Raw genomic sequence first — 19,802 nt, 5'->3', positions numbered from 1 at the left:
TTAATCAAAATGCTTAGAAACGAATAGCAGCTAAATAATCATTCAGAACACACATGGACACACACATAAACACACGCACACACACACACACACACACACACTCATTCAAGTTCTAAGTGAAGCCATTAATCTCGTTCTGTGAGACGAAAGCATGCTTGATTTGTTCACTTTTGGGGGATGAGTGTGTGTGTGTGTGTGTGTGTGTGTGTGTGTGTGTGTCGTTGCTTGTGTGCTGAGCAGTTACCCTACCCTATTACGCATAAGGGTTGAATATCAGATGGCTAAACAAAAACTCATCTCAAAGAACGCCTAGCAGACCACAGCACAAATAGCTCGCATTTGTCCTTTTATTTATTTCACTTTTATAAGAAGCGTATATAAAAATATGTTTGATTTATAGGTAACGCCTAGTTTCCTGATATACAAGCATGGATATACATTGCACATCATTGTATTTTCATGTCAAAGCATTCCATTATCAGACTACACATACAGTTTACTGTAGGCTATCTCAAAATCTCAAAATCTGCATTCCATAAACCCATTACCAGAGAGAGAGAGAGAGAGAGAGAGAGAGAGAGAGAGGATGGGGACATAGAGACTGAAATAGCAGTAGCTTATCAAAACAAGTGAATCAGCTGCATGCTCGGTTTGTGCTCATCACTTTGAGGCATCTGATTGGATAAAATCTATCCTTCCTGCTCATAAGTGTAAAGGTCAGATAATGTCAGGCAGATGTTTGTCACCTGAATTATCACCCAACAGCGGCCCCTGGTCCGGCGGGTGTGTGCCGTCCATAAGTTTGAATTGAGCAGAGGGGCTTGAATCCATGCTTGTATAATGTGTGTCCAACAATGCAGAAGCACAAAATGCCTCCCTCTTGCCGTGAAAATGTTCCTCTTACCCCAGTGACAAAGGGGTTCCCAGTCGAGAGACCTTTCCATCCAGTCAGGAAGATACACCACGGGATATGTAGAATGAAGTACATGCTGTATTTGTCTGTTGACAGCAAAGTATCCATGAACTGTCTCTGTGTCAGTGTGTTCAAACTGTCTTGAACGCACCCCATTTGGTGATGCTGTGAGGACACTGGTCCTCTGTCAGGGGGATGCGGGGGTGTGACCATTGTAGGAAATCTGGGGAATGCCGTTACTGGAGTTGTCCAGGACCTCCTGTTGGACACACACACACACACACACATCACAGTCTTAATATACACCATCCACACATTCACCTTTGAGTCTCTTCAAGTGTTCATACATATTCAGTTTTCTATATTTGAAGGGTTTCATTCCAAAATGCCATGTATCCATTTGGAAAAATGTTGTTACCTGAAATTCATCTGGCAATATTTGAAAAACATGAATGAGTCTGTCCTCAAAAACTGTTGACTGTTTCATAAGCAAATGTCTTAAGATGACTCCTAACATCAATACGAACCCATAATGTGCTTAACTTTCATGCCAGCAGTCAATATGGGAGAGTGGGTATAGTTATTTTTAAAGGGCAGATATCGCATTTTGGAATGAAACTCTTCATTTTGGCGTATTGCTGACAAGCCGACCAATGAGAGGCGCTGTTGCTGCCGTGTGCTCCTACCTTCTCGGCCATCTCGTGGGAGTGGTGCAGCGAGTGCTCCCTCTCCAGGAACATCCTCTGCTGCTCGGAGCTGGCCAGGCGACAGGTCAGCCACGTGGACAGGGTGCAGGAGGAGATCCCTGCACAAGGAGGGAGAGGGAAATCAGTTAGAGAAATTATTAAATAATTGCTTTTTTTTAAGAGAGAGTTGGCAGTCCACTCATCTGTAGTACTTCATGCTTTATTCAGACAGTGCGAAAGTGGCAAGGGAGACAGATTAGGGGAGACTCAGGAGAAAAAACTGGTATCTGACATGACAGAGTTGGAGCTGAAGCCAATGTGATGTCACATCATGTCTTATCTTGTCCCGTCATATTACCACATGTGATATGATGTGATTTTATGTGATGTGATTTTATGTGATGTGATGTGATGTGATGTGATGTGATTTTACGTTACGTTACCTTGCGTTAGGCCTACCTTAGGTTACCTTAAGTTACGTTATGCTTTACCAAGATGATTCAGTTTCTAAGGGTATCACAGGTTTCTAAAACAGGCATCTATGATAATATGGAGCAATGCAGTAAGTAAGACATAAAGTTTGGTACCCAAACAGGCAACAGTCATGGCAGCCAGATGGACAGAGTGCATGGAGTCTGGCCGTTTGTTCAGCGCACGAACAAACTGGAAGTTGAGAATCCCACCAATCAGACCACAGATACAGCACGCTGAAAACAGGATCATCTGGGAAAGAGGGGGAGAGAGAGAGAAAAGAGAGAGAGAGAGAGAGAGAGAGAGAGAGAGAGTGGTTTATGTTACTGCAAACTCTACGATAGAAATGCCTTTTACAAAAACTGTAAACAAGCTTTGACAAAATGTGATGAGATGAGAGATATACAAACAACTATTGAGTTTCCCTCTCAGTCATTCTGCTGTTTTGGACCGTGGCTGTAGTGATGAGTAATGTGTATTAGTCCAAATAAATCAAATTTCCTATTACAGAATTGGATCGCTCTCCAAGCACACTATTTCATCCAGAGATATTGCAGAGCTAGTAAATATACTTGCTTCACTCCCTGTGTGTATGTGTGTATATGTGTGTGTGTGTGTGTGTGTGTGTGTGTGTGTGTGTGTGTGTGTGATAATGTGTTTGTGTGCACAGTTGGTGAGAGGTTACTTTCAAAATGTAATCCATTACAGATTACTTGCATAAAACTGTAATCAGCAATGTTATGCACTGGAATACTCAAACCTAGTGGGATAATCTAATTATTTTTCGAAAGTATCCGATCGCAGTTCCATTACTTTGCAATCAGATGAATGAAATCCCGTTGCATGTATTCTATCACTCCCCAAACCAGTGTGTGTGTGTGTGTGTGTATGTGTATGTGTGTGTGTGTGTGTATGTGTATGTGTGTGTGTGTGTGTGCATATGCATGCTGTGTCTAGAGTGCAGGTTCTGTTTCATTGCTTCCAGTACGGATGCCTTTAGTGCCTTTAACCGCATGGAAAAGGGCATCTCCGATTTCAGTCATTACCCGGTGAAGTGTGGAAAACGGCTGGCAGGAGTCCGGAGCCAAACCGACCTAATGCAATCATCACCTCGCATGTAGACAGGAGGGATGGAAAGAGGTGAGAAGAGCGAGAGACGGGTATCGAAATGAGTGGGAGGAGGAGATTGAACAGCTAGAGAGATGGATGAGAGCGATGAAAAGGGTAAGACATGAAGAGAGCCGGAGAGAGAGATGGAGACGGGGACAATGGGCGTGGATGGATGGGGTGAGAGAGAGAGAAAGAGAGGTGGAGAGAAAGGTTGAGGGATGTCTCTGTTACAGCAGATTGTGCTGACATTGATCCATCATTAGCACACTCCCCGGGGGAGAGAGACAGACAGCGAGAGAGAGAGAGAGAGAGAAAGAGACAGAGAGAGAGAAAGACGATGGCTCGGAGACAGTGAGAGGCTGTGAGGCGATCGCTGAGCAAAAAAGAGACGGAGGGCGGACAGAGGGAACAGAGAAACGACAGAAAGGGGAGAGGAGAGGTGACTGCTTGTCTCCTCCGGTTTCCTCAGACGTCTCTTTCAGAACACACTGTATGCACCTGCTCAGAGGACAGCAGACACACACACACACCTTTGGGTGTTGCAGAGAGTGTAAACTTCCATGAGTATACTTATTATACTCATGGAGTTATACAGATTTTGTTTTGTTGTTAACATTCATGATACAGAGCCCTTTTGCCGACTTCAGAGTGTACAGTATACTTATGATATAGACCTTGTGATATACATTAGAGTGTGTATATAACTGGTGTGAGCGAGATGCAATGTTTGATGCTGATGGGTGACAGCACATACAAAGTGAAAGGGGTTTGTATTTGTATTTCGATGTCTTTTGCATCACAAGTGTTTGGGATGCGAGATAAAACAAAGACAAAACATACAGCATGATTGTTTATTTTGATTGCATGGCTTCAATGGTGAAAGTAGGGACTTTGTTTTGTATCAATTCTGAAAAAAGTCAATTTTGATAATTAAGATGGGGTTTCAACTGTCTTGTGAATGTCATTCATTTAAGAGGAACAAACTGCTGCTTTCATATACATCACAGCCACACAGACTCTCTCTCTCCCCGTTCGCCCCGCCTCAGCCAGCACAGCAGCATAGGAGCTTTCAACTTCAGCATCCTGAGTCTGTCCTCCTGCCTCACCAATCACCTCAGAACATTTCTGTCTGAATCTTTGAGTGCTTTTGTTTCCAATTGCCTCTGTCCCAGTCAGTTGTTTCCACTGGGAGGCTTATGTGTGAAACAGCTGAAAAAAGAGCTTTGGCGTCCTGGAGTCTACAACACAGGTTGATAACATGAGTTCAGTTTATGATGGACGAACGATAACGCAGCTCTGGAAACTCGCCAATCTATTCTTGATGGTCTTCCTTCATTGGAACAGTTTTGATTTTATGCCCACTAAACTGACCATTTAATAAATAATAATAATAAACTATTCTCTTAGTTGTTCAGGTTATTGCCACTGAGAGCAGACATTAAAACTAGATTTTCTCAGAAAAATGAGAGAAAGACAATAAGAAAAGTGAAAGACAGAGATAGAGAGGTACTGAACAAGGAGAGCAGCAGTGCAAAATATTCTCTCCATTAAAATAATTGTTTGTGATGGTGGCCATTTATAAAAAAGCATGAAATGCTTTTTTATGTGTTTTATGTATTTTTTATGTGGTCTAATGTCCATTAGACCACAGCCTAATGGACATTAAGAGAGGACAAAAAACTGATTGCTGAGACTCAGGGAGAAAGTAAGGATGAACACAGACCTTATTGTGTGTACTTACGATAAGACCAGTCCTCTTTCTAGCACACAGCACTCCACACATCCCACAGAGCAGAAACTGGAAAAAGAAAGAAGGAAAAAATGATTAATCGACCAGTCCCATAAATTTTACTGATTGGATGTCATTTAGAAACAATAGGAAATTGAAACTGTTTTGATACTGAAAACACCTGTCCACACACACACACACACACCCTCCCCGTACTTAAGAAGATGGATGAATGCATTCTTTAAGCTTGGTTATTCAGATGCTATTTTCACCCTCCTGTAAAAATAGAGTGTGTCATCCTGGGCTTCGAGTAGGAAGCCATATTGTCCTGGATGTCAACGATTCAAGCTGAATTGGAGCGCCACGGTAGCGCATTATGCTGGCAGTGCAGCCTACAAGTGGGACAACATGATGAGCTGTGTGCTGCAACGTTTCCCTTTTAATTGTTGGTTGCAGTGTGTGTGTGTGGGTTGGTGTGTATGTGTAAAAGGAGGGTGTGATGACCTGGGCTGTCTCTTGTTTCCAATCCCAGTATCAATTTCAGTAGCTGTTGTAACTTTTGTAAAAGCACTAATTTGAATACTTCTATATCATGGTATATGGTGTAATTGTGCTCTATCTGACCTATAGTCATTTGTTTCACGTGAGTAACAGTCATTCCATTACAGTTACCAATTCCACCTCAGTAATGTATTGTGATTGCTTTCAGATACTTTCAGATTACCTAGCCAAATTTGACAGTAACTATAACGGTACAGATAATAAAAAGGGAAAAATCTATTTCAGGTTTGCACACAAACACAAATTTTCTTCAGTGCCACATTTTATTTTAAAAGGAAAACGTACTTTTTGGCAGCATAAAGTTTCAGCGGGACACTAAAGCTATGACCCACTGAAAAACTATATGTTTACCGCACTGTCGATACCAACAGTTATTTTGTAGGAAGCAACACAGAACAGTAATTCAAATCCAGTTTGGACCGACATTCAATCTGATCTGAGGACAGTGGTGAGTCTTAGAAAGACACTCAGTTCCTGACAAGGCCTCTAAACCTGTCAGTGATCACAAGACGAGGATGGCAAGCAGCAGCTGACTCAGCACACAGCACTCAAAAGCTGAAAAGCTGTAAGGGTGAACACACACTGTTCAGCAACTTTACACGCACACACACACTCCACATGTACTTACACGTGCCCCCCCCCCCCCCCCCCCCCAACACACACACACACACACACACACACACAAATAAATCTATAATGAGGCATCATTTTTTGACTCTCTTTCTTTCTCTCTCTGTCTCATGCACACACACACACACTTACACATACTGTACAGTCTTTTCAGATACTCTCAACTCAAAAGACTGTTATGGATATATTTTTGTCCTCATGACTCATGTTGCCTGAATGCATTGACTGCAAAACCAAGTGAGCTCCAAGGCAATTTATATTCATCGTCGGTCAATGGATGACAGTGACTGTGTTTCCCCAGCCAGGCAGTGGACTCCAGTCATGCTCATACAGGACTCAGTTGTCTCCAGGTTATATATGGCCGCTACACACGTCAGAAACCTAACTTTTCACTGCGGAGGAGCGAAATCAAGGCAATGAGGCTGTCACCGGCACATTAACTGGAGGAGACAGACGCAGAAGACGGAGAGGATGATTGTGCGTAAAAGCGTTGACCCTCCAAAGCGCTGAGCAACAAACCGAGCGTGAATTAGTGAAACCGATCCTTAGCTCAGGGTCAGAGGCATCTATAGGCCAACTGACTTTCTGCCTTTTCCTGGCAACTAATTGGCAAAACCAGGAAGCAAACAGAATGAATAATGGGAAGAAGGTTATGTTGTGATACACTCTTCCCATAGCCTTAATTGGCCTCCATGCTGATCTTTACATCTTTCTTTGACGAGCACATAAAGTCTTTTCAACATACTCAAAATGTTTTAAGTCTTCAACTCAACCTGGACTGGCCATTAACACTCAGAGAAACCCAGTGATGTAATAGTAAATATAAAGGAGGGTAAACTATGACCTCCATCTGGGATTTACATAAGGTAAACAACATCCACTATAAACAAAAACCAATTATATTTTCATAAGAGCATTCTTCCTCAAACCTACAGTTTGATACTATGCACTCTTAACAAAAAGGGTTTGATATAGTACCAGAAAAAGGTTCTTTAGACTTGAACCATAGCAGAACGCCTTATGGTGCTATGAACTAGCCTTTTATAATACATGAAATGTCACATATTAGAACTTTTTAAGAACCACAATTTGTTTTATTCTGATTTCAGAATCAGGTGGTTAAGTCATTATTGTTATATATATAACCACTACCCAAACCAAAGGACCCTTGAAGAACTATCCCTTCTTTTCCTTCTCCTTTCCTTTTGTTGTGGAAAGTGTTCATTATAAGCAAAGAGAGAAGTGTATCACAACAAAACTTTCCACCCATAATCAGTGATGCAGTAATAAATAAAAAGGAGGATAACTATGACAACCAATCAGTTATCATCATAAGGCAAACAACCACCAACATAAACAAAAATCAATAATATTTTTAGAGACACATTAAATTATGCCTTTTCCTTTTGAAATACCATATGTTCATATGCTTACATCAGTTTGATACTACTTACTAAGATGCATACACTGAATTTCACATCATAAAGATTATTTCCAGCCTTTAAAAGGTGGGTAAACTCTAAAAAAGTGTGTGTCCACTGTGTTAAAGAGGGTCTATACCCTCCACTACATCGCTGGAGATACTTATCCTATCTGGAAGCAAAGTATGGAGGGGGAAAACGAGTCGGTCCCGGGACCTACACAGAGTCCGCTCCAGACCGGGGAAGCGTCGCCCTGCTGCGGCTTGTGCTCGCCCCGGACCCAGCTGATGCCCACGGCTCCCAGGACGATGCTCGCCACGCCCAGGCCCACCTCCACCACCGACAGCAGCAGCAGGCTCCACAGGATCTTGCGGCTGGAGCACATCCTGCCCCGGGCATCGCTCCAGGAGGAGGAGGAGGCAGGAGGCGGACAGAGGGCGAGAGGAGTCCGCTTCTCCGCGCTCCGAAGACGGCGTGGCTCTACTCCTTCATACCCGGCTGGAGAAGAGGAGTAGATCCGAGAGGAGTGGGAAAAGGTTAGGGGGAAATGGAGATGATAGTTAAAAAACAAACAAACATGTTAACTGGCGCTGAGGAAAGAAGACTGTCTGTGGTTGGATGTTATTTGTAAAGAGAGAGCGCTCCTCTGAAGTTCCTCCCTTTACAAGTGTGTGTGTGCCGCCTGGCGCTGTCCAAGGTACTTAAACACCAGTGCGCGCATCACACACGCGCGCGTACACACAAAACACACGCACACGCACGCACACGCACACACACCCATCTGCGACCCGACCCGCCCGCCCCCTTACTGCACAACAATGCTGCACCGGCCACGTGTTCAGGGATCTCTCTCTCTCTCTCTCTCTCTCTCTCTCTTTCTCTCTCTCTCCCTCTCAACGCACTTGGAAAAAGTGACACCTTTTCCCTTGAGTATTTTCTCATGACAATCTGCTTGTGCCCTCCTTCCCTTCCAGTAACCTACGCCACCACATACTGTCATCATTTCTTCTATTTTCTTGCTCCCTCTCTATCTCTTCCCCTGTCTCACCTGAAGGAAGCTATGCTGTAATTACATTAATGGAGGCTGATGCTGAACACCAAATTAGATGACGATCATCAACTGTAATCACTCTTTTATATTTCCTCATAAATATTCAAGACCCCTCGAAGGGTTCAAAAGCTACAGAGCTTATGAGTCATATTACTCTCATTCACAGCTGTGTTGTCACCAGGTAAAACAGGTGATGATTCAGAGGAAGCACGCTGACTGCTGCCTCACACTGTAGCCTAAACCAGAGTTTTATTTGGGTTTATAGTTTTTTTTTTGGCTGCCATTCCTGGCAACCACAATTCTTTCCCTGTGTGGGTCTGCGTCGGCTGAATATATTGTTAAAAATATAATTCATCTTTGAAGTATCAAACATGGAAAAGAAAGTAGGACAAGCAAATTTTAAATATGACAGGAATCCAAATATCTCAGAACTACAAACTAAATGCTCTGCAATGCAATAGCAAATGAACAGTGTCGTAGCAAAATGACATGCCACAAAATATTCACCGATCAGAGTTTAAAAAAATACAAACACTTGCTGTCAAAAGTTATCTGATAAGTATAATAATATTCAATTTTTATTATTTACACTCATGCCAGCAAAATAAGAAAGGAATCCACAGGACCATGAAGATGATTAATGGTGACAGTAGGCACATGGTTTGGTCTGACAAACACATAACTGTAGCTTCATTGTTTCAATCAATTAAATAATCTTTTACATCACTTTAGACCGAATTTACACTCAAGAAGACTTTTGCTTAAAGACAACAGATTTAAAACTTCAGTCATTTGAACTTAGGCAGTCTTTTTTTGAATGCCGAACTTGACTTGTGCTTCTCTCTGTGATGTTGTAGATGTCAGGCAACTACATGTGCTGTTCATTATTTTCCACATCATGTACCAGTATATCATAATCTGCATGGCCTTTGGTCTTACAGTTTAAAAGTTACAGGTCCAAGGTGTCATTTTGCCATCCAATGGTGGGGAGTGGTTACATTACATTACATTACATTACATTATGTAATTTAGCAGACGCTTTTGTCCAAAGTGACTTACAATAAGTGCATTTTGTCAAGTAGTCAGACTGTATACCACAGTTACAAAATATTGTTCTCTGATATAACCTCATGCTATAGTTTTTATAATCATCTCAGATGTAGTGATGGACAAATTATATTAGCCTCCTTCCATAGGTTTTTATAATCATCTTGGAGCTAGATAAGCCAAAGTACCACTTACAAAGATCGTTACTAATATAGGCTGATACTAAAGTTTTTGTATAATCATCTCAAAGACAGATCAGCCAAAGAACCACTTGTAGACATTAGGCACGACTCTGTACTCCTTGTTGCTGCCCACATGGGCGCAGGCCTGGCAGACTGCATGTGTGAACACATGTTTCTCCCCAGTCAGGTGACGCCTGGCAGAATAATTCTTCCGCCAGTCAAAGTAGCGTATGTAGGTCTCATTGTCCTTATCCAGCCTCAAGAGGAACTTAGCCAGTGTTTGGGCATCAAGAAAGTCATTTACATGTATGAAGGAATCACCTGGGACAAAATCCTCATAGTTGTGTCTCGGCGGGCCCAAAACTATTGGCACAGTGCCAACTGCGAGAGGTCCATTGAGCTTTTCTGTAATGTAATCTTTGTGAATTGAATTCTCAAAGGAAAGGTAGAATTTGCAGCTGCTAATGGTGAGAAAATAGTCTTCGTACTTGAAGAAACGAGCGGAAGAGCGGCTAAAGACATCCACCTTGATGTGTTTCACAAGTTGTCTGTAGTAGCTGTATCTTCTTCCTGATCCTTTCTGGGGGTCACTGTTACCCACAATCCAACAAAGCAGTCTTTCCTTCTTTGGTAGCACAAAATGTTCATCTGTGCGCTTCTTGACAGTCAATCTCCAGCGCACGTGGACGTCTGCATCCTTCCTGTAGCTCAGGGTTAAGTTGAAAAGGCCCTGAATGCCTGGTATTTTACGTGTGTGGGTTGGTGAGTCCATATTGAACCAGATCCACCTCTGAAATCCGGGTCTGGGTGAGGTGGGAAGGTTGGACAGGTCATCCTCGATCGCCCCGTGAAATATTAACACTGCCTGAGCTTTGGAGTACAAAGATCTATCATCTGTGAGGTGGCAGCTGTCAATGTTGAGGAGCTTCTTGCAGTCTCCAAAATCAAAGTGTTTGTTTTCAGGCCAGAACCACAGCAGCACAATAGGCTTGTTTGGCTGCTGTGTGGGGGGAGGATGGCATTTTGGAGATGGGGAAGACTTGTAGTACATTAAAAACAGGATCATTAATCCACCCAGGATGAGAAACACTGTGAAGATGACACGCAAAACGCCAAAAGTAGGAGTAGAAAGCATGTTGGGCCTGCAAACAAAGAAGAAACCCGTATTATAATTTTTGGCAACACATTTCTTTATATTCTTAAACTAATAATTAGTTTTATAATGTGGATTTTAGCTAGAGATATCTTTCAAATATTTATTTTACTTACTTTATTAAACTAACCATTGCAGTTGCGTACTGATTTACATGAGCAAAGTAGATATGGAAATCTGGTTAACCTCAATGTTTTCTGAGCTTTTAAAATGCACTGCAAAAGGGATTTCATTCTAAACACCAGGCTTTTTTTTTAAAATGTACCTTTTGTGGTTAGTTTGATCAAATGTTTCTCTGATGCTAATATATTTGAATATAAATTTGCATAATCAAAGCAGATTAGCTGAAACTTTAATGATCCCTGTGGGAAAACTGGGTGACTAAAGTAGGCAAATATAATAAAAAACGGATATTCGATGTCATGAGAAAAAGTTAATAATAATAAAAAGTTAATAATGAAAATCAAGAACTGCTCACCGGATCAGGAGGTTCTTACCAGTTGACTCTAGGGAAAGATGTTATTTACAGATTATTCACAATTTTCTCTGATGAAACAGATGCACCATTACATCCATTAAACTCTATAATTTCTCTATACATTCATGCTTTGTTGTGTCAACATGAAGACATCTACAATATCAGATAATGACACTGGTATAAACACATAAATCTAAAATCTACTGCACAGGCATAGAGACCCGTCCCCTGTAGTGAAAGAGACAGCTGTAGGCGGGGCGGGGGTGTTTTTTTTCTATAAGCCCAGCCAATAAGAAAGACGGTCTAACAGGTTACATTTGCATCACCAGCGTTGATCTTCATCAGCTCCAAAAGAAGCCTCTCACCTCCACTGAGGAATAAAGGTGAATATTGAACAGAAGCATCTCCGTCTCCATCTAACCCAGCCTTCTGATGGATAGATATGAGAAAACAAAGATATGATGAAATATTCCAAAGCAGGATAAACCAAACAGGTCAAACTACAAGATTGATGAACAAGCAGGGCGTGGGAGAGACAGAAAGACAGAAGACTTTGGCTAAAAGAATAAACCTGTGTGGAATGCACTTTGTCTGTTTTACCTTCTTCAAATACCACTGGACACAAGGCACACAAGGCAGAGTTCAGGGGAAACAAGGGTTTTGTCAGTATACACTGTGCATGTTTGCATTGGTGACACTGGCTCAGCAGACCTGAGACATTTCCACAAAGAACACTAAAAGGCTGGATTTTGCTTTGTTAACATGTGGACTTTATGGGTGAAATGTATGGGTGTTTGTGTTGAAAGACAGAAAGAAACAAAGAAACAAACAAAGACAAACACCTACTTCATATTTTACCTTCAATCACACATGAATTTAGTCCTGCTGAACTCTTGCAACATCGTACACTGAACATCATCTCTTGGACTTGAGAAAAAAGGATTCATTTTCCCATTGACGCCCATACGTATTTATTTTATATTTTACATTAGCAACAGCTTGGCTAGATCCCAAGGTCATGGAATGTTTTTCATGAGACAATGTCAGCAATGTTTTTTTTTATTTAACATGTTTAACCAGCACCTACTGTATGAGCAATTATTTTATTTTAAAAGACAGTCCAGAAGACCTTATGTATTTGTTTGTATTTCTATCCAGAGAAGGTTCATTAAGCACACTTTTTTGACTTTTTCAGCAATGCCTACTTTATACTGGCTGTTTGGAGCTGCTCGGTACAACCACAGTCCTCTTCTATTTACTGACAATGTGGTTGTTTGTTTTATTATAATTTGTACTGATAAAGAAATACTGTAGATACTCAGAGATAGTGTGATCTCTGTCCTCTACTGCATCTACTGTCCAGTTATTGAATCACCACACACAGCTTCCCAGCATCTCCCCATCATTTTTCACTTTCCTACATCATCTATTTAACTATTATACCTACTATATACGTAAATCAAGGAAGAATGCCCCCATGGAAAATCTATTGCTGTCCCTCCCATTTTGAAAAGGTAATGAAATCATTTCATTGAATTCCTTCCCCTTGCTTTAGATATCTGGAAAAATGTCATATATTGTTGCATTGAACTATATATTAGAGGACATATAAGGATAAGGATACAGAAACACATTCTCAAACACATTCATCAGCAAGTACATTTAAATGTATCAGGAGTGTGTGTGTGTGTGTGTGTGTGTGTGTGTGTGTGTGTGTGTGTGTGTGTGTATGTGTGTGTGTGTGTGTGCATGTGATGCTTCTTGCAGTTGCATTGTATACTTGAGTTCTGCTTTTCATGCCTAATAGTTCAAAGGTTTTCATTTTTCAAAGACACTTATAGTTTTAACATTAACATATTTGGATTGTAATCATATTTTTATGCTATATCTTGATATTTCACTTTTTATGGGTTTCATAGTTGCAAATTTGGGTAAAAGGCAGACACATGTCATACATTTTCTTTTTATGTCTTTCTTTTTGTGTCTTTGTTTATAAGTAAGCAAAGTGCTTGCCTAACTCATGAAAAAAAAGTTTTTGATGGAGAAGAGAGATGTTTATAACAAAAACAGTCAGAGTCCACATTTTAATGTCAACTTTACTACAATCACATGGCCACAAACAGATCCCACAATCAAATATAGAACTGCATATCAAATAAAGTGTCATATTATCCTTCATGTTCAGGTTCATGTTGTTACTGTAATTCATTCAGTGAGTCAAATCACAAATTATGAAAACATAAGAGCTGCCATTACCACAACAGCAACATGACAATACTTGCTGGTTAATTCAAATAAAAGCAACATGTTGCTTATCACCATTGTGTGAAAACCTTGTGACTTCAGTTTTGGTGATTTTCATATTTTCACTTCAATCGAAGGATTACATGACGCTCTATGGGTTGAGAAAAAAAAACCTGTCGTTTCTGAATTAGAAAAAAAACAAACCAAAAAAACAGCAGGACACAAGCTGATAGGACAGCTCGTCCCGTGGTCATGAAGAGTACCACTTGTAAAGGTCATGAACGACGTGGTAATTCCTGTCTCTTGCCATGTGGTCGCAGGCGAGACAGACGGGCTGGATGAACTCGTTGTAGATGGACAGGAGATGAGGCGTGGCTTCGTAGAACTTCCTCCACCGGAAGTAACGCATGTACACCTCATCGTTCTTGTCCAAGTGCAGCAGAAAGTCCGCCAGCGACTTTGGGTCAGGGAAATCATTTATGTGAATGAACGAATCTGTTGGAATGAACTGCTCGTAGTTTTCTCTTGGCGGGCCCAAAACGACAGGCACTGTCCCCGCCACAAGGGGCCCGTTCACCTTCTCTGTGATGTAGTCTCTGTGGACTGAGTTCTCAAACGAGAGGTAAAACTTACAGCTGGCAATGGTCGAGTAATAGTCTTCATATTTCAGACGGCTGCCTGTGAAAGCCATGCCGAAGAGGTGGATCTTAATGTGTTTGGCCAGTTCTTGGTAATATCTCACTCTCACAGCTGTCCCAGTCGCTGGGTCATTGTTGCTGACAATCCAACATACCAGCTTGTCTTTCTTGGGCAGGACAAAGTCATCCTTCATCTCTGTTTTCTTGACTATCAGCTCGTTCCTCACGGTGATGTCAGCATCTCGTCGGTAGGTCAGCGTCAGGTTGAACAGGTTGTCCAGACCCGGTTTCTTCGCCGTGTTCGTCGGGGATTCCACGTTGTACCAAATCCACTTCTGAAAAGCCGGACGTGGACCCGGTGGCATGTTTTGCAAATGCGGGTCAATATCTTTGTGAAAGAAAATTACTCCCTCTGCTTCGTGGTACAGGGATCTGTTATCTGTCAGCACACAGCTATCAATGTTGTAGTAGGTAGAACAGGCTTTGAAGTCGAACTTCACACCAAGGGGCCAGAACCACAGCAGGACTATGGGCTTTTCATCTGACAGAGCTTCAGCATCTTCCAAAACAGCTAATGAAGATGGGCAACCAGGAGATGGCGGCTCAAAGTAAAGAAAATATGTAAGAATTGAGCATGCAAGCCCAAGAGCAGTTATCTTAGCTAAATGCAATGTTTTGTTGGAAGTTGTCATCTGTGGAGGCAAACAGAGAAGCTAATGTGATGATCAGTTTGCTACAACATATCATGAGCAGCAGTAAATCCCTTTATGATTATTATGCATCATTTTAAGATCAATAATTGAGATGGAATTAAATAAGTATAAGATCCTAGGTACACTACAGAAAGCAGAAAACAGTTTTATCATGTTCAAGTTCAGGTCAATAGTCTCATTCCTGAGAGGCATTTAGATCATCACCACTGAATAAAACATGTGCTCACCTTTCCATAGAGTAAAGGACTGGATGTCTGTTTCCAGGTATTCAGTGGACCCACAGTGGCAGCTTTCTGAAACTTGAACACACGTGTGAATGCGGATGGATATGGATGGAAGGGGCTGTCCTAACCTCCAGAGCCTGACAAGAGAAACACGTTTTATTTGCTTACCCTGCTGGTCACGTCATGCAACTTTACATATATTGCTGTAGGTTTATTCCCATCTTGGTTTCGCCTACAGTTACTGTATGTAACATCACCATTACCACCATCATGCTAGACTCCTGTAGTCATGCTGTTACTCATGGTGGTCCTGATGATGGTGATCATGGTCATTATGATATTGGACACACTCAATGAACACCCACAGCTCTCAAATGAAATGTAAAAATTCAAACTAACGATGGCTGAGTGCTTCTCACATTTCCAATGACTTGCTGATAGTGATACTAAGCACATGGGAGGTTATTAGCAGAAAACTTTGCTGTGATCTTTCTTAGGGAAATATCATCCTCACTCAGTCACAGGTTAACAGCCAAAGCACAAAAGCAAGTACACACCACTGACACACACAAGACAAACCCAATAGATGAATGTGTAACCAGGCTTATTGGGAGCTTTGATACCTTGAATTACACCACCCAGGGAATTGCACCATAGGAAATAATGTTCTATGCAATACTCCTTTTCTATGAAATGCGCACAGGTAAATTTGTAATGAAACAGATGTGGTTTCAAGCTCACAAAAAAAAAAGTTTTATTTATTAAATGAATCCTGTGAATGAGGGACGCCGGAAGCTGCTATGGAAAAATAGTTTAACTTTATTTGTAACTACAGTATAAAAATGTTTATGTCTTTTATTAAGATTGTTATATTAAAATGGGTAAAGTACAAAAATAGAGAATTTCTTATATATAAATGAATATTTGCATACCCAAGGGGAGTGGAGAATTGAGGGAGGAGGCCGATGACAGGGGAAGACTTGCTAACAGGACAAGGCCAACGACATACCACACCACACGTGTTTGTGTCCAGGTCACACACTGCAAAAGGTGAGCAAAAGGTGTTTAGTGCAAATTTAACTCTATAACATGCAAGTGATTCAGGGAGGGGCCCTACACTGCCAGTCCCTGTCAACACGGCCACACTCTCCTCAGGGTCCACAAAGGGCAGTTACCTACAGCTGGTTTGTCATCTAAACTAAATTAAAAACAAATACACAAAAGGTATTCCCAGACCAGACAGGAGGTAGCTCCACACTACCACCACACAAGTGGCAATGCCGGACCACGTCAGGCGCTGAAGGCAAAAGGAAAAAACGAAACCATAAATATAACTAAGGCAAAACAGCAGGGGCGGTAACCTACGAAAAGAAATACAAATAATAGTAGTCTGGATTTCAGACCATTACAAAATGAACCAAACTTAAAAAGAAAATACCTCTGGGCACATCAAACACCACCTTGTACCAAAAGTCACAGGAATTCCTACACTCCTCTGGGGTGCAATGCCAGGACTTGGCTTTGCTGGATCATCACTATTTTAAGATAAATATTAGTCAGCCAGCATTAAACCATTAAAACAAAGGAAAAAAATAATAACACAGGTTACCTTGGTTCCCATTCAATCCCAATCTAATAACGAGGAGCCATAAGTATACAGGCTGCCCAAGCCTAGAATAAAGGGAACATAAAATAAAATGGATAAAAATAAGGGATAAAAATGTCTACATATGCATGCACACATGCAAGTCAAACAAGAATTTCAAGGTCAACATCAAATAAGCTTCATTGTCAGATTTTAGCAGAAAAATGGTTTCTATGACTTGTGGACAACACAAGACTAATGACTTGGGGAACAACAGTAAGACAACACTACACAGACTAAACACTGGGTCCTTCTGCTTGACCGATGCCCTTAAAAGACAGGAAAATGACTAGTGTCTGACCACTTCTGTGATTTTTCTGTATATTTGCACATACTATCATGTTAATAAAGAGCATTTTAACTCGGCAGCCTATAGCAGAAATAGCCCAAAAACAGGTTGAATATGCAAGTAGATGAATTTGCAACTACAACTCTTAATCATAATGTCTTCCTTCAACTTGCAGACATGCTGTATCTTGGATAAAGTTACCTACAGTAACACCAGCACCATGCCTTTCCCTGTCCTTTCTAAGAAAAGATAAAATTCAATAATCCTCCTTCATATCCACCTCTGCATCCTTTCTAAAGTGACCCTGTGGGAGACAGCATAGCAAGTAAAACCCCATAAACATATGCCAACAGATTCAGGCTTGGTGTGTGTGTGTTTAGGGTCTTAAACTGATCAATAATCAATGGATTGAGTACGCAGTAAAAGAAGCAACTACAGGAGAAAGACTCACAGAGTTGTGTGTTACTGTAAGCTGTGCTGTCTCATGGGTGTGTTTACATTTAGACTTCACATTTAGCATAAGTGCTGGTATTCTTAAAGCAGTTTAAACCCATCGGCTACTGTGGAAAAAGCTGATAACACAGCAAATTCACACTAAAAGCCACAAGGGTTTATTTTAGCGCATGGGCTCATGCATGTTTTATGACTCTTTATACTATACAGTATGTAAAATTGTAATGATCACTTTAGTTTCACGGTCAGTTCGCTGTTACATTCTGCTGAGGAAGGCTGTGAGTTGTACCGAGCACACACAGCGACACGACACACTGCATCAGCAATGCTCACTTACAGTAAACAGCCTGTCACTCACTCACACACACACACACACACACACGCACATGCACTCATACACAAATACACAATGAGTGCTGCAGTCCAGCCTGGGTTCTGTTCTCCAGGAGGTTTTTTTTGCCTCTGGCTCTCGTTTTCTGGCATGGTCTGATCTAGACTGCTAAGTTCAAAAGCAAATGAGCACTATAAGTGGTAAAAAATACCACCAAAGTACTATGGAGACAGGTCCTTCTGGTTTGAAGTTCAAACCCAAGCAAATGAGCACAATAAGTGGTAAAAGCATCACCAAAGTAAATGTATCTCTACCACCAAACACTGGGTAGAGAGAGAATTACTACAGTAAACAGATACAGATACATTTCTTGCATCAGTGGCACCAGGTAGTAACAATGTTTTTTTTTTTTTTTTTAAATACAGGCACCTGAGTGCTCTGAGGTAGCCATTTTGGATGCTACTGAACATATTTATAGTTGACTATGCATGTAATTCTGTAACCCTGATTAAGACTATTGCAGCCAAAACATGTTGGTTTTGATATTAAAGCTTTGTCAAATTGTTCTCCAAGAGTAGTTGAGTTCTGTTCATTGCTAGAGATAGGTTTACTGATTTTTTACACAGATCCAGTACATTTCATGCATAAAGCTTGAAGTATTGGAGGGGAAGCAGACTAAAGATGAGAGATGTAGGCTGTCCTACAGCCCACAGAAAGATGTGAGCTGCGATCAAAAGGCTGCTGGTGCAAATCCCTTGACCATTGTGAATGAAGTCCCTTACTTAAAGCATTTAATCCCTCAGTGATTGCCACAGACCGAGGTTTGACTGGTTTCCTCCCCGCAGGTGAGGGGTCGTGTGTCAATTTTGAAGTGCTGTGAGTGGTGAAGTGGGTGTGAGGCAGGCTACTGCTCAAAGTATTGTTGGTTGAGCTGGGTAAATAAACGCAAAAAGTACACGTGAACAAATCATGCTGTCTGCCAGTAGTGTTTACATAGATGTCCTTTTTAGAGTATGTAATGACAGCTGGATTAAAGTAGATTAGCAAGAGAATTGTGAGAATCAGTCAGCAAGTATATTGTCTCTGTCCCCTTTGAATGAAAAAGGTCAAAGAGACAGATACAGATGGTCCAGGACCGCTCTCCCTGTCTCACATTGATGTCAGAAGAATGATTTTCTATAGTCGAGAGGTCTTTGTCAGCGCTCAAGCCTTTATGTCAAGTCATGCACAGGGTAAACCAGCTTTGATTTCTCAACATTTATGTGTGTGTGTGTGTGTGTGTGTGTGTGTGTGTGTGTGTGTGTGACCATCCCAGATCTGTTTGAGTGTGGTTTCACAAGTAATTCTTGAGGTGTGGTGGATTTATTTTGCCTGACATGGTAAAAATAATTATATTGCCTGATGGTAAAATAAATCAAACACTCCTCATTTTTATGCGAATACCTATTATGTATTCAGCCACTGCTTTTGTCAAGTCAGGTTCACTTGTTATCACTCCCAGATGCTGTCCTTCCTGAAAATACAGAAACATAATGAAGTTAACAAAATGTTGATCCAAAAAACAATTGAAAGTTTCCATGTAAGATGTCTATATATTATCAGGAAAAGCATTTTTCCTGACATTCATTACTGAGCATTTTAAAACTTTCAAAATGATTGCATTCTCAAAAATGTCACTATGTTGCAAACAAAAGTCTTCAGTCCTAATAAATCTGTACCATTTTGTAATGACCTTTGCTTGCATGCCACCAAGCATGTCTAGGTATGACATTTTTCAGATGTTTTTAGAAGAGAATCAGTCAGCAAGCTACCTCTCTCTATTGAATGAAAAAA

At 41.1% G+C, this 19,802-nt stretch overlaps 3 protein-coding genes across 5 annotated transcripts; all 3 read right to left on the bottom strand.

Annotated features, from left to right (window-relative positions):
- Positions 1-392: 392 nt before the first annotated feature.
- Positions 393-8,178, bottom strand: LOC139638388 (transmembrane protein 196). Of its 3 annotated transcripts, none has more exons than XM_071512512.1 (5): positions 7,742-8,178; positions 4,922-4,978; positions 2,187-2,322; positions 1,576-1,718; positions 393-1,169 (listed from the first exon to the last, which is right to left on the bottom strand). In XM_071512512.1, exons 1-5 carry the CDS (start codon positions 7,904-7,906, stop codon positions 1,101-1,103), a joined length of 570 nt encoding a protein of 189 aa, XP_071368613.1. In that variant the 5' UTR covers positions 7,907-8,178; the 3' UTR covers positions 393-1,100. The 3 variants fall into 3 exon arrangements, with proteins under 3 accessions (XP_071368613.1, XP_071368614.1, XP_071368615.1); XM_071512513.1 differs by having other exon boundaries at positions 393-1,172; positions 1,600-1,718; XM_071512514.1 differs by having other exon boundaries at positions 393-1,172; positions 1,600-1,718; positions 7,760-8,178.
- Positions 8,179-9,874: 1,696 nt separating this feature from the next.
- Positions 9,875-10,936, bottom strand: LOC139638382 (4-galactosyl-N-acetylglucosaminide 3-alpha-L-fucosyltransferase 9-like). Its single transcript, XM_071512506.1, has one exon. It carries the CDS (start codon positions 10,934-10,936, stop codon positions 9,875-9,877), a length of 1,062 nt encoding a protein of 353 aa, XP_071368607.1.
- Positions 10,937-13,926: 2,990 nt separating this feature from the next.
- On the bottom strand, positions 13,927-15,006 carry LOC139638378 (4-galactosyl-N-acetylglucosaminide 3-alpha-L-fucosyltransferase 9-like). The gene has a single exon (XM_071512500.1). The coding sequence runs from the start codon at positions 15,004-15,006 to the stop codon at positions 13,927-13,929; it is 1,080 nt and encodes a 359-aa protein (XP_071368601.1).
- Positions 15,007-19,802: the final 4,796 nt, after the last annotated feature.

This window comes from Centroberyx affinis, unplaced genomic scaffold (assembly GCF_046629955.1).
Source record: "Centroberyx affinis isolate AG114_WGS23_722 - 3 ecotype Tasmania unplaced genomic scaffold, CSIRO-AGI_Caff_v1 ptg006324l_1, whole genome shotgun sequence".
In the NCBI taxonomy this organism is placed as follows: domain Eukaryota; kingdom Metazoa; phylum Chordata; class Actinopteri; order Beryciformes; family Berycidae; genus Centroberyx; species Centroberyx affinis.
This window is presented reverse-complemented; position numbering and strand designations above follow the sequence as displayed.

Excerpts from the sequence above, each read along its gene's own strand:
- LOC139638388 (XM_071512512.1), bottom strand. The coding sequence starts at position 7,906 with ATGTGCTCCAGCCGCAAGATCCTGTGGAGCCTGCTGCTGCTGTCGGTG. Across the intron at positions 4,979-7,741 it reads CGGTCTGGAGCGGACTCTGT|TTTCTGCTCTGTGGGATGTG; the intron begins GTAGGTCCCGGG and ends TTCTTTTTCCAG. Across the intron at positions 2,323-4,921 it reads GAAAGAGGACTGGTCTTATC|ATGATCCTGTTTTCAGCGTG; the intron begins GTAAGTACACAC and ends CCTCTTTCCCAG.
- LOC139638382 (XM_071512506.1), bottom strand. The coding sequence starts at position 10,936 with ATGCTTTCTACTCCTACTTTTGGCGTTTTGCGTGTCATCTTCACAGTG.
- LOC139638378 (XM_071512500.1), bottom strand. The coding sequence starts at position 15,006 with ATGACAACTTCCAACAAAACATTGCATTTAGCTAAGATAACTGCTCTT.